This window comes from Saimiri boliviensis, chromosome 7 (genome assembly GCF_048565385.1).
Source record: "Saimiri boliviensis isolate mSaiBol1 chromosome 7, mSaiBol1.pri, whole genome shotgun sequence".
Classification (NCBI taxonomy): Eukaryota; Metazoa; Chordata; class Mammalia; order Primates; family Cebidae; genus Saimiri; species Saimiri boliviensis.
In genome coordinates, this window is record NC_133455.1 from 51106413 (window position 1) to 51123581 (window position 17169).

Here is a 17169-nt window from a genome sequence, read left to right on the forward strand (position 1 = left end):
TTGTACAAATTAACATTTCAAATGTTGAGAAATGTTTGCACTCTGATAATTTCATTTTAATTTAATATATAGTTTCTTGAATTCCAGTGACATCAGCTTTTTCTTTCATTTCCTTGACTAACTGCAGTGATGAACCCAACTGTGTCAGGTAGATTTGTGTTCTTTTGAATATCCAGAAACCATTGTGAATTTGTTTTTTCAACTGGTGAACAGGTTTTAACTATTGTGAACAATGGCTTTATTTTTTCTTTCTGGCTGTAGCTAAATCTAATGGCTTCTTTCTACTGTTATTCAAATCTACCTATCATTACCGTACTGCACTTTAGAATAGTTTCTTACCTGTATGACAACTACAATTTCTATCTGGTTTCTTTGTAGTATTCTAGTTCTCCATAAAACCCAACCTAATGGCAGCCAGAGAAGACTTTTAAAAACATAAATGTGCTTTTGTAATCCCCCTTTTTCAAATCATTTAATTGCTCTTAGGATACACACCAAAATTTTTAATATGGTATACAATACCTCACCTGTCTCGACATTCTCTAACCATTTACTTTGCCTACTAACCAGTTTCTTAAGTACTACATGATCTTTCTTTTGCTGTCATCTTTTACTCCTGGAACATTACTCTCATTCCACTCCCTCTAACATTTCATTTGCGTTACCCTCCTCACCATGGACAGCTCCTCCATCACTTCTTCAAGGAAGATAGTACTGTCCATCAGTTCTTTACTTTCACTAGATTGTAACTTTCATAAAGGAGGAAGAAATGTATCTGGTTTTGCTCACTTTTATTTGTAGGTCTTAGCACTTTGCTTTGTATTTAGAAAGTGCTCCATAAATATTTGATTACTCTAAATAGAAAAAATAATGTAAAATATAAATATTAACTGAATAACTGAACAATACTTTCTGATGCTGTTCAACTAATGGTTGAATTCACCAAGTTTGAAATCAAGTCTATATTCTCATGATATTTATTTTCACCAAAGATGTCAACATACCCTCAATAACAACCTATTTCTCTTCAGAGATCCTTAGCTTTGTAACGTTAGGGTAGTAATTTATTTAACAATCTTGGCCAATAGGTTAATAAAGTTGTTTATTTGTAAGAAATTTTAAAAATACATGAAATGAGGCTGGGCGCGGTGGCTCAAGCCTGTAATTCCAGCACTTTGGGAGGCCGAGGCGGGTGGATCTTGAGGTCAAGAGATCAGACCATCCTGGTCAACATGGTGAAATCCCGTCTCTACTAAAAATACAAAAATTAGCTGGGTGGTGGCGTGTGCCTGTAATCCCAGCTACTCAGGAGGCTGAGGCAGGAGAATTGCCTAAACCCAGGAGGCAGAGGTTGCGGTGAGCCGAGATCGTGCCATTGCACTCCAGCCTGGGTAACAAGAGCGAAACTCCTCCTCCTAAAAAAAAAAAAAAAAAAAAAAAATACATGAAGTGTGATTACATCACATTTAAAAGAAATAGTCATCTTCATTAAAACCAGGGTGGTCTGCTAATAACCAGAATTTTTCTCTGGTTAAGGTTTTTCTTCTTTCATAAACTAATTTAGTCATTTAAAAATGCACGTTTTCTGGCTTATTCACAGCTCACTGATTCAAATTACTTCAAACTCATTTGCCACAGCAGTGTTCATTGATCTATTCTTTCATAGTTAGCTACTATTTTCTGTTTGATTACACTTCAATCTACCTCCTACCCAACTTGTTACTCTAGGTTTTGCTCTCTTGTACAATTTGTAGAATACCTAAAGTTACTAACCAAAATTTCTGTGTACAGCAGAACCGTGTTACACATCACCAGACAAATTTTCTAAGGAGTCATTTTTCTACCAAGTATTTTAAAAGTAAAACAATGCCTTCTTTTATTTCATTTTTATTTTTTGAGGGGGAAGGTAGGTTTTTTTTCTTTATTTCAAATGTGTTTTAAGTGTTAACAATGTACTATGTTATTTGATTATACCTTTCTTTGGGGTTCTGACCTTGGGGCGAAGTTAAAAAATGCATTCATAAAAATAAACTTTGAGAGTAACAGAATTCATGTTCTTTTTCTAAGTGAAAGATTATAATTAAGTGTAAATGTGCCTCATAATGTTTTAGCCAAAATAAATCTTTGTGAAAACATATTCGGTTAGATTTTAAGTCCATACTTTGTAAGAATTTTTTTAACAGTCTGTTAAAATCACAAAGATCACTTATTCCAATAAGTAGACAATCAAAGTACTTTCTTCCTGGCCAGCGAACACATACTACCTAAAAACAGAAAGATTAACAGAATAGTTCGTGAAGACACCAGCAGTGAGTTAATCATCAAAAAGCTGGGGAAATATATAAAAACAGGTGGGTAAATGTAGATTAACTTTCCACAGTAAATGTAAACCGGACAACTGTTTCCTATTGAATAAATGTAGCAAAAAAAAAAAAAAAATACATTCTCCATTCTAAATATGTAAAAAGAAAACTCTGAAGAGATTGTAGGCTTGAAGGTAAGAGTTTTATATAATAGGGGACCACAATGAACCATTTGTAATTAAGAACAAAATAGCTCAGGAAAATTTTATGACCTTATCAATACTATACTGGTACACAGTTTCATTATAACAATATACAAAATGTATATAGATTCAGTTTAAGATTCAAATAGGATTTTTACAAAACCTAGCTAATGCTCTTTATTATTTGTGCCTTTGTAATAAATAATTTATAAATATTCTTGAAGCTACTTCCCAATTTAAAGAAAAAAGATAATAGCTGTCTTCTCAATTTAAAGAAAAAGGATAATAGCTGCCTGAAAAGCATTTACATTAGTTTTATTTTCAAGTTACTTTTTCATTGTCTAACTGTATTTTCACATTATTTAGTTTTCTGGTACTTATTTAAGGGAGGCTTGGCCAAGTGTTAATATTAAGAAAAGACTGAGGTTTTATTTGGCTACGTGGTATTATGAATGACCACTTATTGAGGATACTAACATTTAAACTTTTTCATTAGGTAGGAGATAAGATTTAATGACTTTGAATCTTATGAGGCAGTTACATGTAATTATAATCTTTCACTTTTTCTGAGCTATTGCTAGTGCTTTCCCATCTCAAAGCTGAACTTCTAACATCTCTTGTATTGGTTCCTGAGATCAAATGTAAGATTAGGATTAATAGTAGAAATTAACTAGGTTCAAGATTTTTAAAGTTTTAGCAGGTGGTAGTATACAAAGAGGGTGAAACTGAAAGTGGTCAGAAAAAATACATCATTTGAAAACAATTTTCTAAATTGCAGCCAGGAAGTCCCTGGAATTTACCAAAAGTGACACTGTTTAGAGAAAAAAATAAGAAAAAGTTAGATTTGATGTAAAATGTTCAAGAGTAGCTTATATTGATTTATTATGTGAATTCCAATGATCATTACAGCAGCAAATAATGGATCCATATAAAATTATATATAATGGATCAAAATTAAATTGTATCTTTCAGACTAATTCAGGAAGAAAAAGAATCTACAGAGTTGCGTGCTGAAGAAATTGAGAATAGAGTGGCTAGTGTGAGCCTAGAAGGCTTGAATTTGGCAAGGGTCCACCCAGGTACCTCCATCACTGCCTCTGTTACAGCTTCATCGCTGGCCAGTTCATCTCCCCCCAGTGGACACTCAACGCCAAAGCTCACCCCTCGAAGCCCTGCCAGGGAAATGGATCGGATGGGAGTCATGACACTGGTATGGTGATGTGTCCAGAGAAACTTTCCCTCCCATTAGGATGAATGATGCTTTAGCTAAAACTTAACTGGGTGTTTGTTCTAGTCTAAGTACTTTCTGTGTATTTTATTGTTTATTTCTTTTCTTATTCACAACAACCCTATGTGATCAGTACAATTAAGAATCCCATTATGAAATGATAACCCACACAGGTGCTGTTACTTTCTTAGGGTCAAATAGTAAGTCAGTGGTAGAGCAGAGATCTAAATAGCACATTAAAAATTTCAATGGCTGCCTGGGCACAGTGGCTCACAGCTATAATGCTAGGGCTTTTGAATGCTGAGGCAGGAGGATTACCTAGAGTCAAGGATTTCAAGACTAGCCTAAGAAACATGGCAAGATCCCATCTCTAAAAAAGAAAAAAACAAACAAACAAAAAAAATTAGCTGGGTGTGGTGGCCTATACATGTAGTCCCTGCTACTTAGGAGACTGAGACAGCAGGATCCCTTGAGCCTAGGAATTTGAGACTGCAGTGAGGTATCATGGCAACACTGCACTCCAGCCTGGGCAACAGAGTGAGATTCCTTCTTGAAAAAAAATAATAAATAAATAAAATAGTTTTAAAATTGAATGAATTAAACCATTAAGTACATTTTTACTGATGGAAATAACAAGACTCTGTGTGTATGTTTGACATAATAAGTAATAAAACTAAGTATTATAATTGTTTCAATACACGAAGATAGAGTTTTATAACTTTTCAACATATAATTTTCTTGCAATATTTGTATTGTTAAGAGCCATCAAAGCAACAGCAACTAATTTCTAATTCTGTTTCAGACTTTATATTCACTTTTCACATATATACATTAATTCCTTCTTTCATCTTTATATTTGGGATTAGAAGTTGGAAGCCTAAATTAGGAAGTTCTCTGAATGCAACTGAGAAGAAAATCAAATTGCCCCAATTCTAAAAAATACATATTTTTATGTAAGAATATACTTATATATAATACATGTATTTTATTATAAAATATATTTATTTACATATATATATATATATACAATAAATCCTCTGGAAAATATGATCATGATGATTACTGAATGCCATGATGTTAGTTATTTAATTGTCATGACATAACTGGAAGTAGTAGGGCATTATTTCAATAAAGAGTGGAGGTTTTGAGAGTATAAATGGAGTGCCCATATTCAACACAGCTAATAAGTGCAGCTGGATTTTTCCTCAGATTTGCATAATTTAAAAGCATGTACTATCCTGTCTTTTTTTCTGTTATTACCTAGAAATACAGTATGTTGAAATGACAGCAGTTACGAAGATTAAAACATTCTGAACTGTTTATGGGATAAAATTATGATTTTTAAATAAATATTCATTGGTATACTTAAAATTATGAGACTTCCAAGCCATAAAGCTTATGTAAAAGAAAAAAAATTTAAATAAGGAAACAGTTACCTCTTTAAGCTGCTGAGTCCCTCTTTTCTGCTCATTTCCAAAATTTTCTAAAAGTATTTTTTAAATAGAACAGAAAATGGCTGACCAGAGCAATGCCCAACTAATCAGAACTGATTCCACTTGGATACAGCACAAACTTTTAGACAATGTATTGAGATATACTAACCAAACACACTGAACTACATTGTGATATGCTTATTTTAGAAATTTAAGAACCATTCATCTGATTTTATTAACTAAAAGAGTTCTTGTCTCTGACTTAATTTCTGCCTATATAAGATATGCTGCATGGTATTAATAAGCCACTTAGTACCAAAGCTACAGTAAGAATCCTGGACCACGGAATACAATTTAGTCAGCATTCAAGGCTGGAATACTTTATTTTTGTACTGCTTTTATTTCTTACATATATACAACATAGTTTTACCTTTCTATTTTTATAAACATTAGTATCGTAACTCTTGGTAGTGCTATTGTGTTCATGGCAATAAAATAATATATTTATAATCCTTTAGATGTGATTGTGGTAGTGTGTGTATACATGTCTCTCTCTGTGTGTGTGTGTGTGTGTGTGTGTGTGTGTGTGAGAGAGAGAGAGAGAGAGAGAGAGTGTGTTTTCATGAATTTTCTTGAACAGTCATAAACAAATCACTGGAATATAAATATTACACTATAATTAGAGTACTGAAAAAATATTTAGGGCATTTTTGGAAGAGTAAAGAAATATTTAAAGTGTTTTAATATATAAGTCAGAGAAACAAGAAACAAAATCCAGGAAGTCCTTAGCACCTAATATAATTCTTCACCAATTTTATTATTTTTATAGTGAAACATGGTAGATTTTATTTAACCTGAAGAAAATATTGTAGGAAAAATAATTTTGTCGGATATAATTTATATTTGATGTTCAGAAGATTAGAATTTTTAGGGACAGAAAATTAGAAATTTAAAATATATTGATTATTTTTATTATTTAACAATTTATAAACATTGTGGTATTTTTATCTTGATAATAAAGCATAGTCATATTTACTTTTACCTCACAACAAATTCATAAGCAAAAAACAACATGCTAGCGATATGTAGTTAGACTATTGAATGAGATAAAATCAACACATTTCCAAACAACAAAAATGCAAAACATAATGGAATAGTTTCACAAAAATTGTTTTGCTTATGTAAGAAAAATGAACAGAGGCATTACATGAATAAGGTTCACTTGAAATCATAAAAAAGAACTATTTTTAAAAGTTCTATAAAAGAGCATTGACAAGAAAGAAACAGCCCCAGAGCTTTTGGCATTTGTGGGACGGAGGAGGATTTTAAGATGCCAGGAATTTTGAGATCTGTCAAGAACAGCACATCTGCCCAAAAGGAGGCCCAAAGCTTTGCATAGATGGGGCCAAAACAAGAATTTATAAATTCCTTGTATATGCATTGGATCTTCATTCCCAGCTTGGAAAGATGCAATTGCATTTGTTTCTAGCTAGCTCAGTCTTCTAGCTAGACTCAGTCACTGTAACTCATTCCAGTTTCTCTTCCCCGGGATCCATGCCTTGTAACCAGTGCCTGTACACATGGCCCCATTATGGAAATGCCCCTGACTTACATTACCTGAGAAATTCCCTTTCTAAATTTAACTACCAGGAGGAGTGCTTCTATGATAATTAAAATACATTTATTTAGAAAATAACAGAATGAAGAAAATAATGACAGTCAAGTTGTAAACACTATTTAAAATTGTAACATGGTCAAATGGTAATTCTTAATTAATTCTATTTTGTGTTATTTTTCTTACTGCCAATCACAGCCAAGTGATCTAAGAAAACATCGGAGAAAGGTACTGTAAATAACTTTTACATCATTATAGGTTGAATATTGTTTCATTCTATGAAAGCTTTAAGATAATATTCTCTAGTTGAATGTTAATAAAGCATTAAAAGGTTGAGAATATTTAAATATTATTGAATTGTTTAAATTTGATTCTAATAGACCATACTTCCAAGATAAATTTGTTTTTGCTTTCTGGGACAATAGTTAGATTACAAGAAAAATAATATCCTGTTTTCCATTGAATATTTAAACCAACAGTGGTACAATTTAATATTTTAATATAAATATGTTTATTAATTGATAGTACAAATGTTTTAATATTTAGTATATATCATAAATAATGCTGATTGTTGTCAAATATTTTATTATTATTATTTTGATAGGGTGAGGACAATCAGGAGACAACCGTCAAAAAATAGTTTGTTATTCACAGGTCCAAAGAGGAGGGAGCACTCTGTGCCTCAGGACAGCACCAGGGTCAGTCAGGAGGTAGAAGAGACATAGGCAGAAGGCTTTTTGAGGTCTCTTTCAGAAAGGCAAGACAAGGCAGGGTAAGCAGAATAGGATGGATAGCTTGAATAATTGGCCTCAGGGTGTAGGGACTGTCTCTAGTTGTCTCAGCCTGGCCCTCAGGTAATTAGGGCAGAGAAATATTGCCTCTTAAGAGTAAAAGCAAGATGGAGGGAGAAGATGGTTTAGAGTATGGACTGTGAATTGGTTGGTTGGCATATGAAAGGTGTACTTATAGGTGAGTGGTGTACTATTTCCAGGACAAAATTTATAATATTCTGAGTTGTTCTGGATTCTGAATTAAATTATTCTTTAAGGAATTCCCTCCCATCTCATCTTCTTTTGGCTTTCTGTATGTCTTTGTCAGTTTTCCCATAGTGGTAGTAAAATGAAACAATTTGAAAAGATTATGATCTTACCTTTTATTATTCTCACTTTAAAAAGAGGTTTTTTTTTTTCTTTACAAGCCACAACTCATATTTTAAACACCCTGTAATAAATTTTATTAGGCTGACTGATTTAAAACACTATCTGACAAATTTATATTTTATCAACTTCTCATTTCAAAAATCCCTACTTAAAAGATGTCTTATTTTGATAACCTGAGTATGTATAATGCTATATTTTAGTGAATTGTTCAAATATGTGTTCAATACCTTTCGGTAAACATTTTATATTCTGATATAAAATATCATAGATCAATATCAATAAACACTATAGATCAATAGTCAGCAACTAGTTGATCTATGGCAGGGGTGTCTAATCTTTTATCTTTCCTGGGCCACATTAGAAGAAGAAAAATTGTCTTGGGCCACACATAAAATACTTTAACACTAATGATAGCTAATTAGCTTTCTTTGTTTGGTTTGGTTTTGTTTGTTTTGTTTTTTGAGATGGAGTTTTGCTCTTGTTACCCAGGCTGGAGTGCAATGGCGCGATCTCGGCTCACTGCAACCTCCGCCTTCTGGGTTCAGGCAATTCTCCTGCCTCAGCCTCCTGAGTAGCTGGGACTACAGGCACACGCCACCATGCCCAGCTAATTTTTTGTATTTTTAGTAGAGACGGGGTTTCACCATGTTCACCAGGATGGTCTCAATCTCTTGACCTCGTGATCCACCTGCCTTGGCCTCCCAAAGTGCTGAGATTACAGGCGTGAGCCACTGTGCCCAGCCACTAATGATCTTTTTTAAAAAAGGTCCATGCATAAATCATTTTAAGAAAGTTTATGAATTTGTGTTGGGCTGCATTCACAACTGTCTAAGGCTATATGTGCCCTGCAGGCTCTGGGTTGGAAATGCTTGATCTATGATGTTTATTACTCAAAGATTTTTGTGTAGTGGGTCTGTGACTTTTTTTTTTTAATTTTAATGTGTCCACTTTCAAATAGCTATGAAAATCAAGCTCTTTAATGGGAATTTACATATGTAAGACTTATATGTCCCAAGTTGTGTTGTTTTATTTTGTATTAAACTTACTCAATAGCCTTGCTTTCATGATTCTCCATTGGTATCATTTTCAGTTGAAATTTAGAAAGGGTTTATTTGAATGTATTTTTTGTGTGTCTAGATTGCAGTTGTGGAAGAAGATGGTCGAGAGGATAAAGCAACAATTAAATGTGAAACGTCTCCTCCTCCTACTCCTAGAGCCATCAGAATGACTCATACTCTCCCTTCTTCCTACCACAATGATGCTCGAAGGTAAGATTCTGCAAGCACACTGCCTGTTGAATATTCTCCTTCCAAAAATATTCCTCTTCCTTCAGTATTGTTAAATAGACTGCTTATCAATTTACATTCAAAATTTGATTCGAACCAGAAAATTCTCCAGCTTTACTTTCCCAGTATTACTTGTGAAATAACCAAATATCAATTTTGATATCAAATTTGTAATTTTAAAATTAACTGTATCTTTGTCATCTTGTTATTAGACAACATAGATAAAAATAGATCTTCTATTTTTTAGTGAATATTTCCTATTAAAATGAGATCAGGCTAGAGGAAGGACTTACTAGAAATACTAACAAAAAACTAAGGAGACTCTAGGACAAGATAATAAATTTGGATTGCAGTATAAGGATAATGAAAGTCTAAAAGGTTCATGATTGTGCCTTTTAGCAAACAGATATTTGTACCCTACAGGTACTGCTGCTGCCAGCAATAATAATTCCTCAGTCAGAAAGTTGTTAGAAAAGAAGAAAAAATCCTTGGCTAACATATTAAAGAAAAAGATAAGTCTAGATGGAGAAATATGTAATTTGTCATCACAACTCTTCATACTGTCTTATCCATATGCATAAAGCATTGCAAACAGATCTCTATAATCATTGATGATATAAATATACCTAAGCACACAGTTTACATCTGAAATGTATATTCTCCTATTGTTTTATCAATTGCAGCATCTCTAGACACATAATTGATACAACCAAATATAATGACTTAATTAATACTTTAATAAATCTCTGTCTTCCAGATAGTATTGTTTTAAAATAAATGTTTTTAAAAGTAGAGCTTTCTGTGCTGGCAGTCATTTCTTTTTTCCGATTATTTTTTATTACTAATGTGTACATATTAGTTACTTCAGCTTCAAAATATTACTTCTTTCACTCTCTGAGAAAAAAGTAAAGTATATTTCAACATATAAAAAGCTCTTGCTTTGAAGGTTAGGGAATGTGAGTTCAAATTAGTTGGCATGAATAAGTAAAAGCAAGTAATTTGTGATGGTGTTATAAAATTAACAACTATAGGAACTAATAGAAATGTCTATTGATCCCCTCCTATTAATACAGTGTCAAATAGATTGACCAGAAATTGAACCTTAATCAACTGCTTGAAAAGCATTTCAGCTTATCATGTATTTGAAATAATATTTGAGCACTCTAACTAGTAAAACGTACAGTGATCACAAGAGTACATGGTTTGTTGCTTCCAGATTGCACCCAGATTATTTTAAATTAATTGAATTTAGCTCTAAAACTGAGAGAGGGAAAGATGGCTACAGAAAAATCAAGTAAAACTGTAGATTAGAAGACCAGGTTCAACTTCACAATTAGTTATATTTCAGTTCCTTACTGTAGGTCTTTATGTTTAAGATTAGAAAAACTCAGAGAAATAAATAGATCAAGTGCTAGATAATAGAAGGCCATCTAACATGCAGTTAAAAATCATCCTATATTCACTGATTAGTTGGAGATTATACCAAAAAAGTAAAGAGAAAAGCCATTTGGAGAAAAAATAAATTTCTCTTAGGGAAATTTGAAGGTTCACTTTAATTATGCTTTAATATTGTAAAAGCAAATATGATAAGATACCGGAGAAAATGATATTCCAAGTCTACTTGTTCCTCCTTTTGTTTATTTATAAAGGAAACAACTGATGTATACCTTGTGGATGTTGCATGAAAATGAGCAGGGTTTTTTTCCCTCTTTTGTGTTTTGCAGTAGTTTATCTGTCTCTCTTGAGCCAGAAAGCCTTGGGCTAGGCAGTGCCAATAGCAGTCAAGACTCTCTTCACAAAGCCCCCAAGAAGAAAGGAATCAAGTCTTCAATAGGACGTCTGTTTGGTAAAAAAGAAAAAGCTCGACTTGGGCAGCTCCGTAAGTATGCATGCATTAAGACTTTCCACTGCCACTCATTTCAGTCACTTCAGAGTGTCCATCTATCTTTCATTTCATTGCTCTTCTTTTTATTTCTTCTCTTTTATACCTGACAACATTTATATTTTGATCAGTTTTTTGTGTCCAATTTAGCCGAATAATGCTTACAGTTAAAGAGTATTGTAAAACTTTTAGTCCTTTTATTCCTCTGTTTATAACAATAGCTAGAATTTACATAATGCTAACTCTTGTGACAGGTAGTTACCTACAAAGTAAATGTTATTGCTATAAACCTTATTTTGTTAATGAGTAAAGAATGTCTTAGTAATTTGTATAACTGTGATATTCATTGTAGTGCCAATGTTTCAAAATCGGCTTAAATCCATTATGTATACTGTTACTTAGAGCATGAATGTGTATAAAAGCTTAGCTATGTAGATTTAAAAGGTTTTCTGTTGAAAAAAATTGAAAAGCCTACAAAAAATTAAAAAGAATTTATTTTAAAGTTAGAATAAAGTTTTATAATACGTGTGACATAAAATGTAAAGAACAGGATTTCTTTGCTTAAAATTATCGTAGCTTCCCCCTAATAAACTCTGGTTTGTAGTTGAGGAGTGGGTGTGGGAAAAATAATAGGGCAATAGATATTGTGTTATAATTAGTTATCATCAGTGACTAATAGAATAAAAATACAGATCAATACATTTGAAATGACCTTACTTAAATATATATTTAGAAATAAATGGATGTCCATATATGATACATACTTACATAATAGTCTAAAGAATATGTGAGATTTCGGCCGGGCGCGGTGGCTCAAGCCTGTAATCCCAGCACTTTGGGAGGCCCAGGCGGGTGGATCACGAGGTCAAGAGATCGAGACCATCCTGGTCAACATGGTGAAACCCCGTCTCTACTAAAAAAAAAAACACAAAAAATTAGCTGGGCATGGTGGCGCGTGCCTGTAATCCCAGCTACTCGGGAGGCTGAGGCAGGAGAATTGCCTGAACCTGGGAGGTGGAGGTTGCGTTGAGCCGAGATCACGCATTGCACTCCAGCCTGGGTAACAAGAGCGAAACTCCGTCTCAAAAAAAAAAAAAATAAATAAATAAAAAGAATATGTGAAATTTCTGAAATGATTATATATACACATATTCTTGGCTTTTGGGGGGATGTCTTTCAATATATTAATTTTTACAGTTGTGTTATTGGCAAAGAATTAAACTCCTGCCTGCAGTGGTAAGTGCTGAATGGAATGATCCAAATTTCTTAGTACTTCCTTTGTTTTTTTAAATAGAGGAATACTTATTTGCAAGGAATACCCAACTCCCAGACTTAGTTTACTGCCCTACCACCAAAAGAATTTCTGATTATAATATGCATGTTTGCAGATTTAGGACTGCAGTACCCAAAAATGCCTTTCCTGATTCCCACAGTGTGAAACCCACATAAAGCATCAAAAGCTACAGGAAACTGATGTGCAGCCAGGTGTTCTCCAGCAAAGAAATTAAATCTTTTTGGATTCCTCTTTCTCAGGAGGGGAACTATTTAGGCTATACATAATATTATTGCATCAGGAAAAAAGAGAGACAGATTATTTTGTATTTAAAATATACATGCTAGACATTATTTTTAAATTTTTAAAATCTTATTTGAAAACTAGTGGTTGTCTTCTGAAATGATCTGTAACATCAAATATATTACAGTATCAGTCACCATAGTATTGGTGGTTAATTACTTTTAAGTATTAGTTTTGCTAACATCATAATTATATTTATTTATATTTCAACATATATATTCACCTTAGTTGCTATAATTTACACTTTTAAATGTATTTGTCTTTATCACTTAAAATTTTCTATTTATTTTATATAAAATTTATATAAAATTTTCTATTTATTTTATATTTAACTTTGATAAGAAATTGCTAAATCATTAGACATTTTGTCAGCAATATACTGTCAGAATCAAGGTATGCAAGATATAAGTTAAAGTCTAAAAAAATATAGAACTTTGAGAAACTTAGCCTTTATTGCTCATTTTAATTGACTGTGTGTTCAGGTCAGAGCAGATAATAATGAACTCAATTATGATTACATTCTTATCAACCCCACCAAAGTCAGAAACTAGCAATAGTTAACTGGAGTCACATTTTAGACCTGGGAACATTTCTGAGCTTTGAGCAATATTGCTTTAGTTCATAGAACAGCAGAGGTAGAGGGTAAACAAAGCCAGAAACAGCAGCATGTTAAAGACTGAAATATGGATGAGAAAGACAGGAGTAAAATGCTATATCTATGAAGCTAGGTAGAAGCTACATAAATGGTGAATCAAAGCTCCCAGAAAAAAAAAAAAAAAAAAAAAAAAACAAGAACAAAATCTTTATTGAAAATAAGACTTGAAGAAATAAAAATAAAATGCATGTATAAACAGGTTCCAAAAAACCATATTTGTACCCAAGGAAATGATACATGGGCCCACTGATACTTTGGTTAAAGGCTATGAATTTAAGATCTGCATTGGTTCCAGAATAGGTATCCAAGTTAGATAGAAAGACCATGCAAATTTTTCAAACCCACGCACTCCATCCTAGCGCTGCTTATTCATGCATCTGAGGACCCTAGGGAATCATCTCTAGTGATTATAATTTTAATGTCTTGATCAGGAAAATTGTAAAATACAGGAGCATTGCTAATGTTCTTTCTTCTACCAGTGAAAATGGAAATAAAAAATAGAATATATGGCAGGGGAAGTATTATGGTAAAGATATAGTGATGTCCGCGTACCAAACTTGAAATTCTGAACCATGTGCTAAGATTCATAACTCTTTTTTTTTTTTTTTTTTTTGAGACGGAGTTTCGCTCTTGTTACCCAGGCTGGAGTGCAATGGCGCGATCTCGGCTCACCGCAACCTCCGCCTCCTGGGTTCAGGCAATTCTCCTGCCTCAGCCTCCTGAGTAGCTGGGATTATAGGCACGCGCCACCATGCCCAGCTAATTTTTTGTATTTTTAGTAGAGACGGGGTTTCACCATGTTGACCAGGTTGGTCTCGATCTCTCGACCTTGTGATCCACCCGCCTCGGCCTCCCAAAGTGCTGGGATTACAGGCTTGAGCCACCGCGCCCGGCCGATTCATAACTCTTAAAAGGTTTAACTCAAAAGAGCAGAGACACATGACTTCACTTGAAAGTAGCTACACTACATGCCTACAAAATAAATATGGTGTGGAAAAGGAAAACTGTAAATAAAACTGAATATGTTTCACTAGTTCTATCAACATTGATAAGCAGCAAAGGAGATGTTCATAGTAATTCACAAATGAAAATATCTGGAGAAGATATATTATTTAGTTTATATAATAATTTGAAAGCTAGGGTAATATCGTAAACTTTAGATAGGATGGATCAGTCAATGTGATTGTATGGATAACCCCTACCCATGAAGAATCAAACTCAATATGTACATTGTTTGTTCTTACTAATGTGTTACTAGCATAGATGGTATAAATATGGAAACCCCAAAACTCAAAGGAAATAATGTATTGAAAAACAACTGAATAAACCTAACAGAAACAAAGCAAAATTAATTTTATTTTAAAAATCTCTGATGACATCCTTTCCAAATGGCTGGTTTACTCAAATTACAAAAGTAACATAGAAAAACTGTGGTACTAATGGGAGATTTCATGTTTTTATACATTTTTTGAAAAACTTATTCTATTCTTATCAGAATTTACAGTTCTTGTTCACATTATTATTACCTATAATGGAGAAGCAAGATTGGCAAACTAAAATGTCTATCAGTGTATGGACAGGTTACAAAATTAAAAGGAGTACTGTAGACTGAAATGAATCAGTGAGCATTTGTTTTTCCATGTAAAGCATTCAAATTCAATTTTTAAGTACTATGCAGGAAAAATAAAGCATATATAAAACCAAGTTTACCTGAAGGCCACAAATGAATTTAGGGAAAGTCACCTAACAGAGGAAGCATTTTTTTCTAGCTTACTTAGGAATCTGGTTTTAGAATCATGATATCTCTTTCTTTGTGTTTTTGTTCATTGTCATTTTTTTTTTTTCCTGCTATGGAGCCTTGCTCAACCACCCAGGCTAGGGTGCAGTGGTGTTATCTCGGCTCACTGCAACTTCCGCCTCCTGAGTTCAAGTGGTTCTCCTGCCTCAGTCTCCCGATTAGCTGGGATTACAGGCACCTGCCACCATGCCTGGCTAATTTTTGTATTTTTAGTAGACACAGAATTTCACCATGTTGGCCTGGCTGGTCTCTAACTCCTGATCTCAGGTGATCTGCCCTCCTTGGCCTCCCAAAGTGCTGGGATTACATATATGCACCACTGTGCCTGGTTGTTCATTGTCTATTTCACAAATCCCAGAATGAAAAATTGCATAAATAGGTTTGGTTTGTATCCCCATGACAACAGGGCCAGTATGTACTTTTGCTGACTTCTTGGAACATAGATTCGGGATGTAATCGCCTCCTGCTAAGACTTAACAGTGCATGATCTCTCCCCACCCCTCAATTTCTGCATCCACATGCAGTACATCTCTGATATTTCCATTATTGTTCAAATATGCTCATGTCTAATCTACACTTTTAAAAGTTATTACTTGATCTTGCCATCATCTCCAAATACTGACTCGTCTTTCTCCTACATTTAATGTTTAAGACTAAGTTGTTCACAACTACTTTTTTCCTTCATCTGTCAATCACTTTACAACCTAGAAACTCTAGAAATAGGTACAGTTTTAACTAACATGGAAGAGTAGTTAGGACACCAAAGGCTATGTACTGTCAAAGAAATTCCAGAGGATGGAAACACACAATTATATTTATGATGATGTGTACTTAAGGAAAGAGCAGTGTATCTGAAATGGGAGTTTTCTGCCTAAAACAGATATGAAAAGATATGATACTCATGTTGGAAAATGAGAATATGAGAAATAATAGACAGAAGCAAGTGGCATTGACATGTAAAAGCAGTGGCAGGAATACCATCCATCAAAACAAACTGACAGTTGAAAAAATCACCAAGACTAAAGTGAGAATTATAAAGTCTGTTTTGTTATTTTTGTTTAGTAATGTTTAAATTTAAAGAAAATCAATGAAAGGAAGGTTTACCTGATGTGAATAGAATATACAAATAAGTGGAACTATTCAAAAACTCTCATTTTTGTTTCTGCCTGTTTACTGGAAGAGAAAGAGTTCAACCAGAAAACAGGCATTACCAAGAGGGCATTTATGCCCTAGGGCAGGTGTCCCCAAACTACCGCCCTCGGGCCGCATGTGGCCCCCTGAGGCCATTTATCCAGCCCCCTGCCGCACTATAGGAAGGGGCACCTCTTTCATTGGTGGTCACTGAGAGGAGCACAGTATGTGGCGGCCCTCCAATGGTCTGAGGGACAGTGAACTGGCCCCCTGTGTAAAAAGTTTGGGGACGCCTGCCCTAGGGAGTTGAGGAAATTTTTTTTTGTGTGGGTGGGGGGCAGGGAGAAAGGACATAGACAATCCAAAATAATTTATGTATTCCTACTTTCAGTGAATAGACATATACTGAACCACTCTTACGTGCAAAGTACTGATTATGGACTTTAAGAAAATCAAGTTGGCATTTAGTTGGCATCAAGGAATTTTTGTAGTAAGGATAGTACATAAACAGATACGAACTTTATACTTAGAACAAAAACTTCACTATGTTTCTGGCCCAGAAAAGTTTTATCTGCTACATTGCCTGTCCTATCAGAACTAGCAACAGTGGTAATGGACCCTAAGATCTGTGATCATGCATAAATAATTGCAGTCCTAACTAGCTTGACTTTTAATTTTATCTGAAGGCATTAATCTGTTGTGAAACAAAGTAAATTAAGCTATGGTAAAAATAGCCACGTCAGACTAATTTTCTTTCTTTGGCAAATTTACTTAGCAACAGATAAGGAAAGGTGGTGAGCAAGCCATCACTCATGATATCCCTATGGACAAGATGTCATAATGAGGCCTGAGTGATGGAACGGTTAGGTAGGATTTGTAACTGGTTAAATAATCCTTGC

At 33.9% G+C, this 17169-nt stretch overlaps 1 protein-coding gene across 16 annotated transcripts in view; it reads left to right on the forward strand.

Moving 5' to 3' along the window:
• Positions 1-17169, forward strand: part of PPFIA2 (PTPRF interacting protein alpha 2) — a 500797-nt gene that overhangs the window by 409567 nt on the left and 74061 nt on the right. For all 16 annotated transcript variants that reach the window (XM_074402490.1, XM_003927840.4, XM_010338464.3 and 13 more), the window contains 4 exons: positions 3479-3716; positions 6981-7010; positions 9080-9210; positions 10953-11107. In XM_074402490.1, the coding sequence (XP_074258591.1) occupies positions 3479-3716; positions 6981-7010; positions 9080-9210; positions 10953-11107 (554 nt within the window). The remainder of the gene's footprint in view (positions 1-3478; positions 3717-6980; positions 7011-9079; positions 9211-10952; positions 11108-17169) is intronic.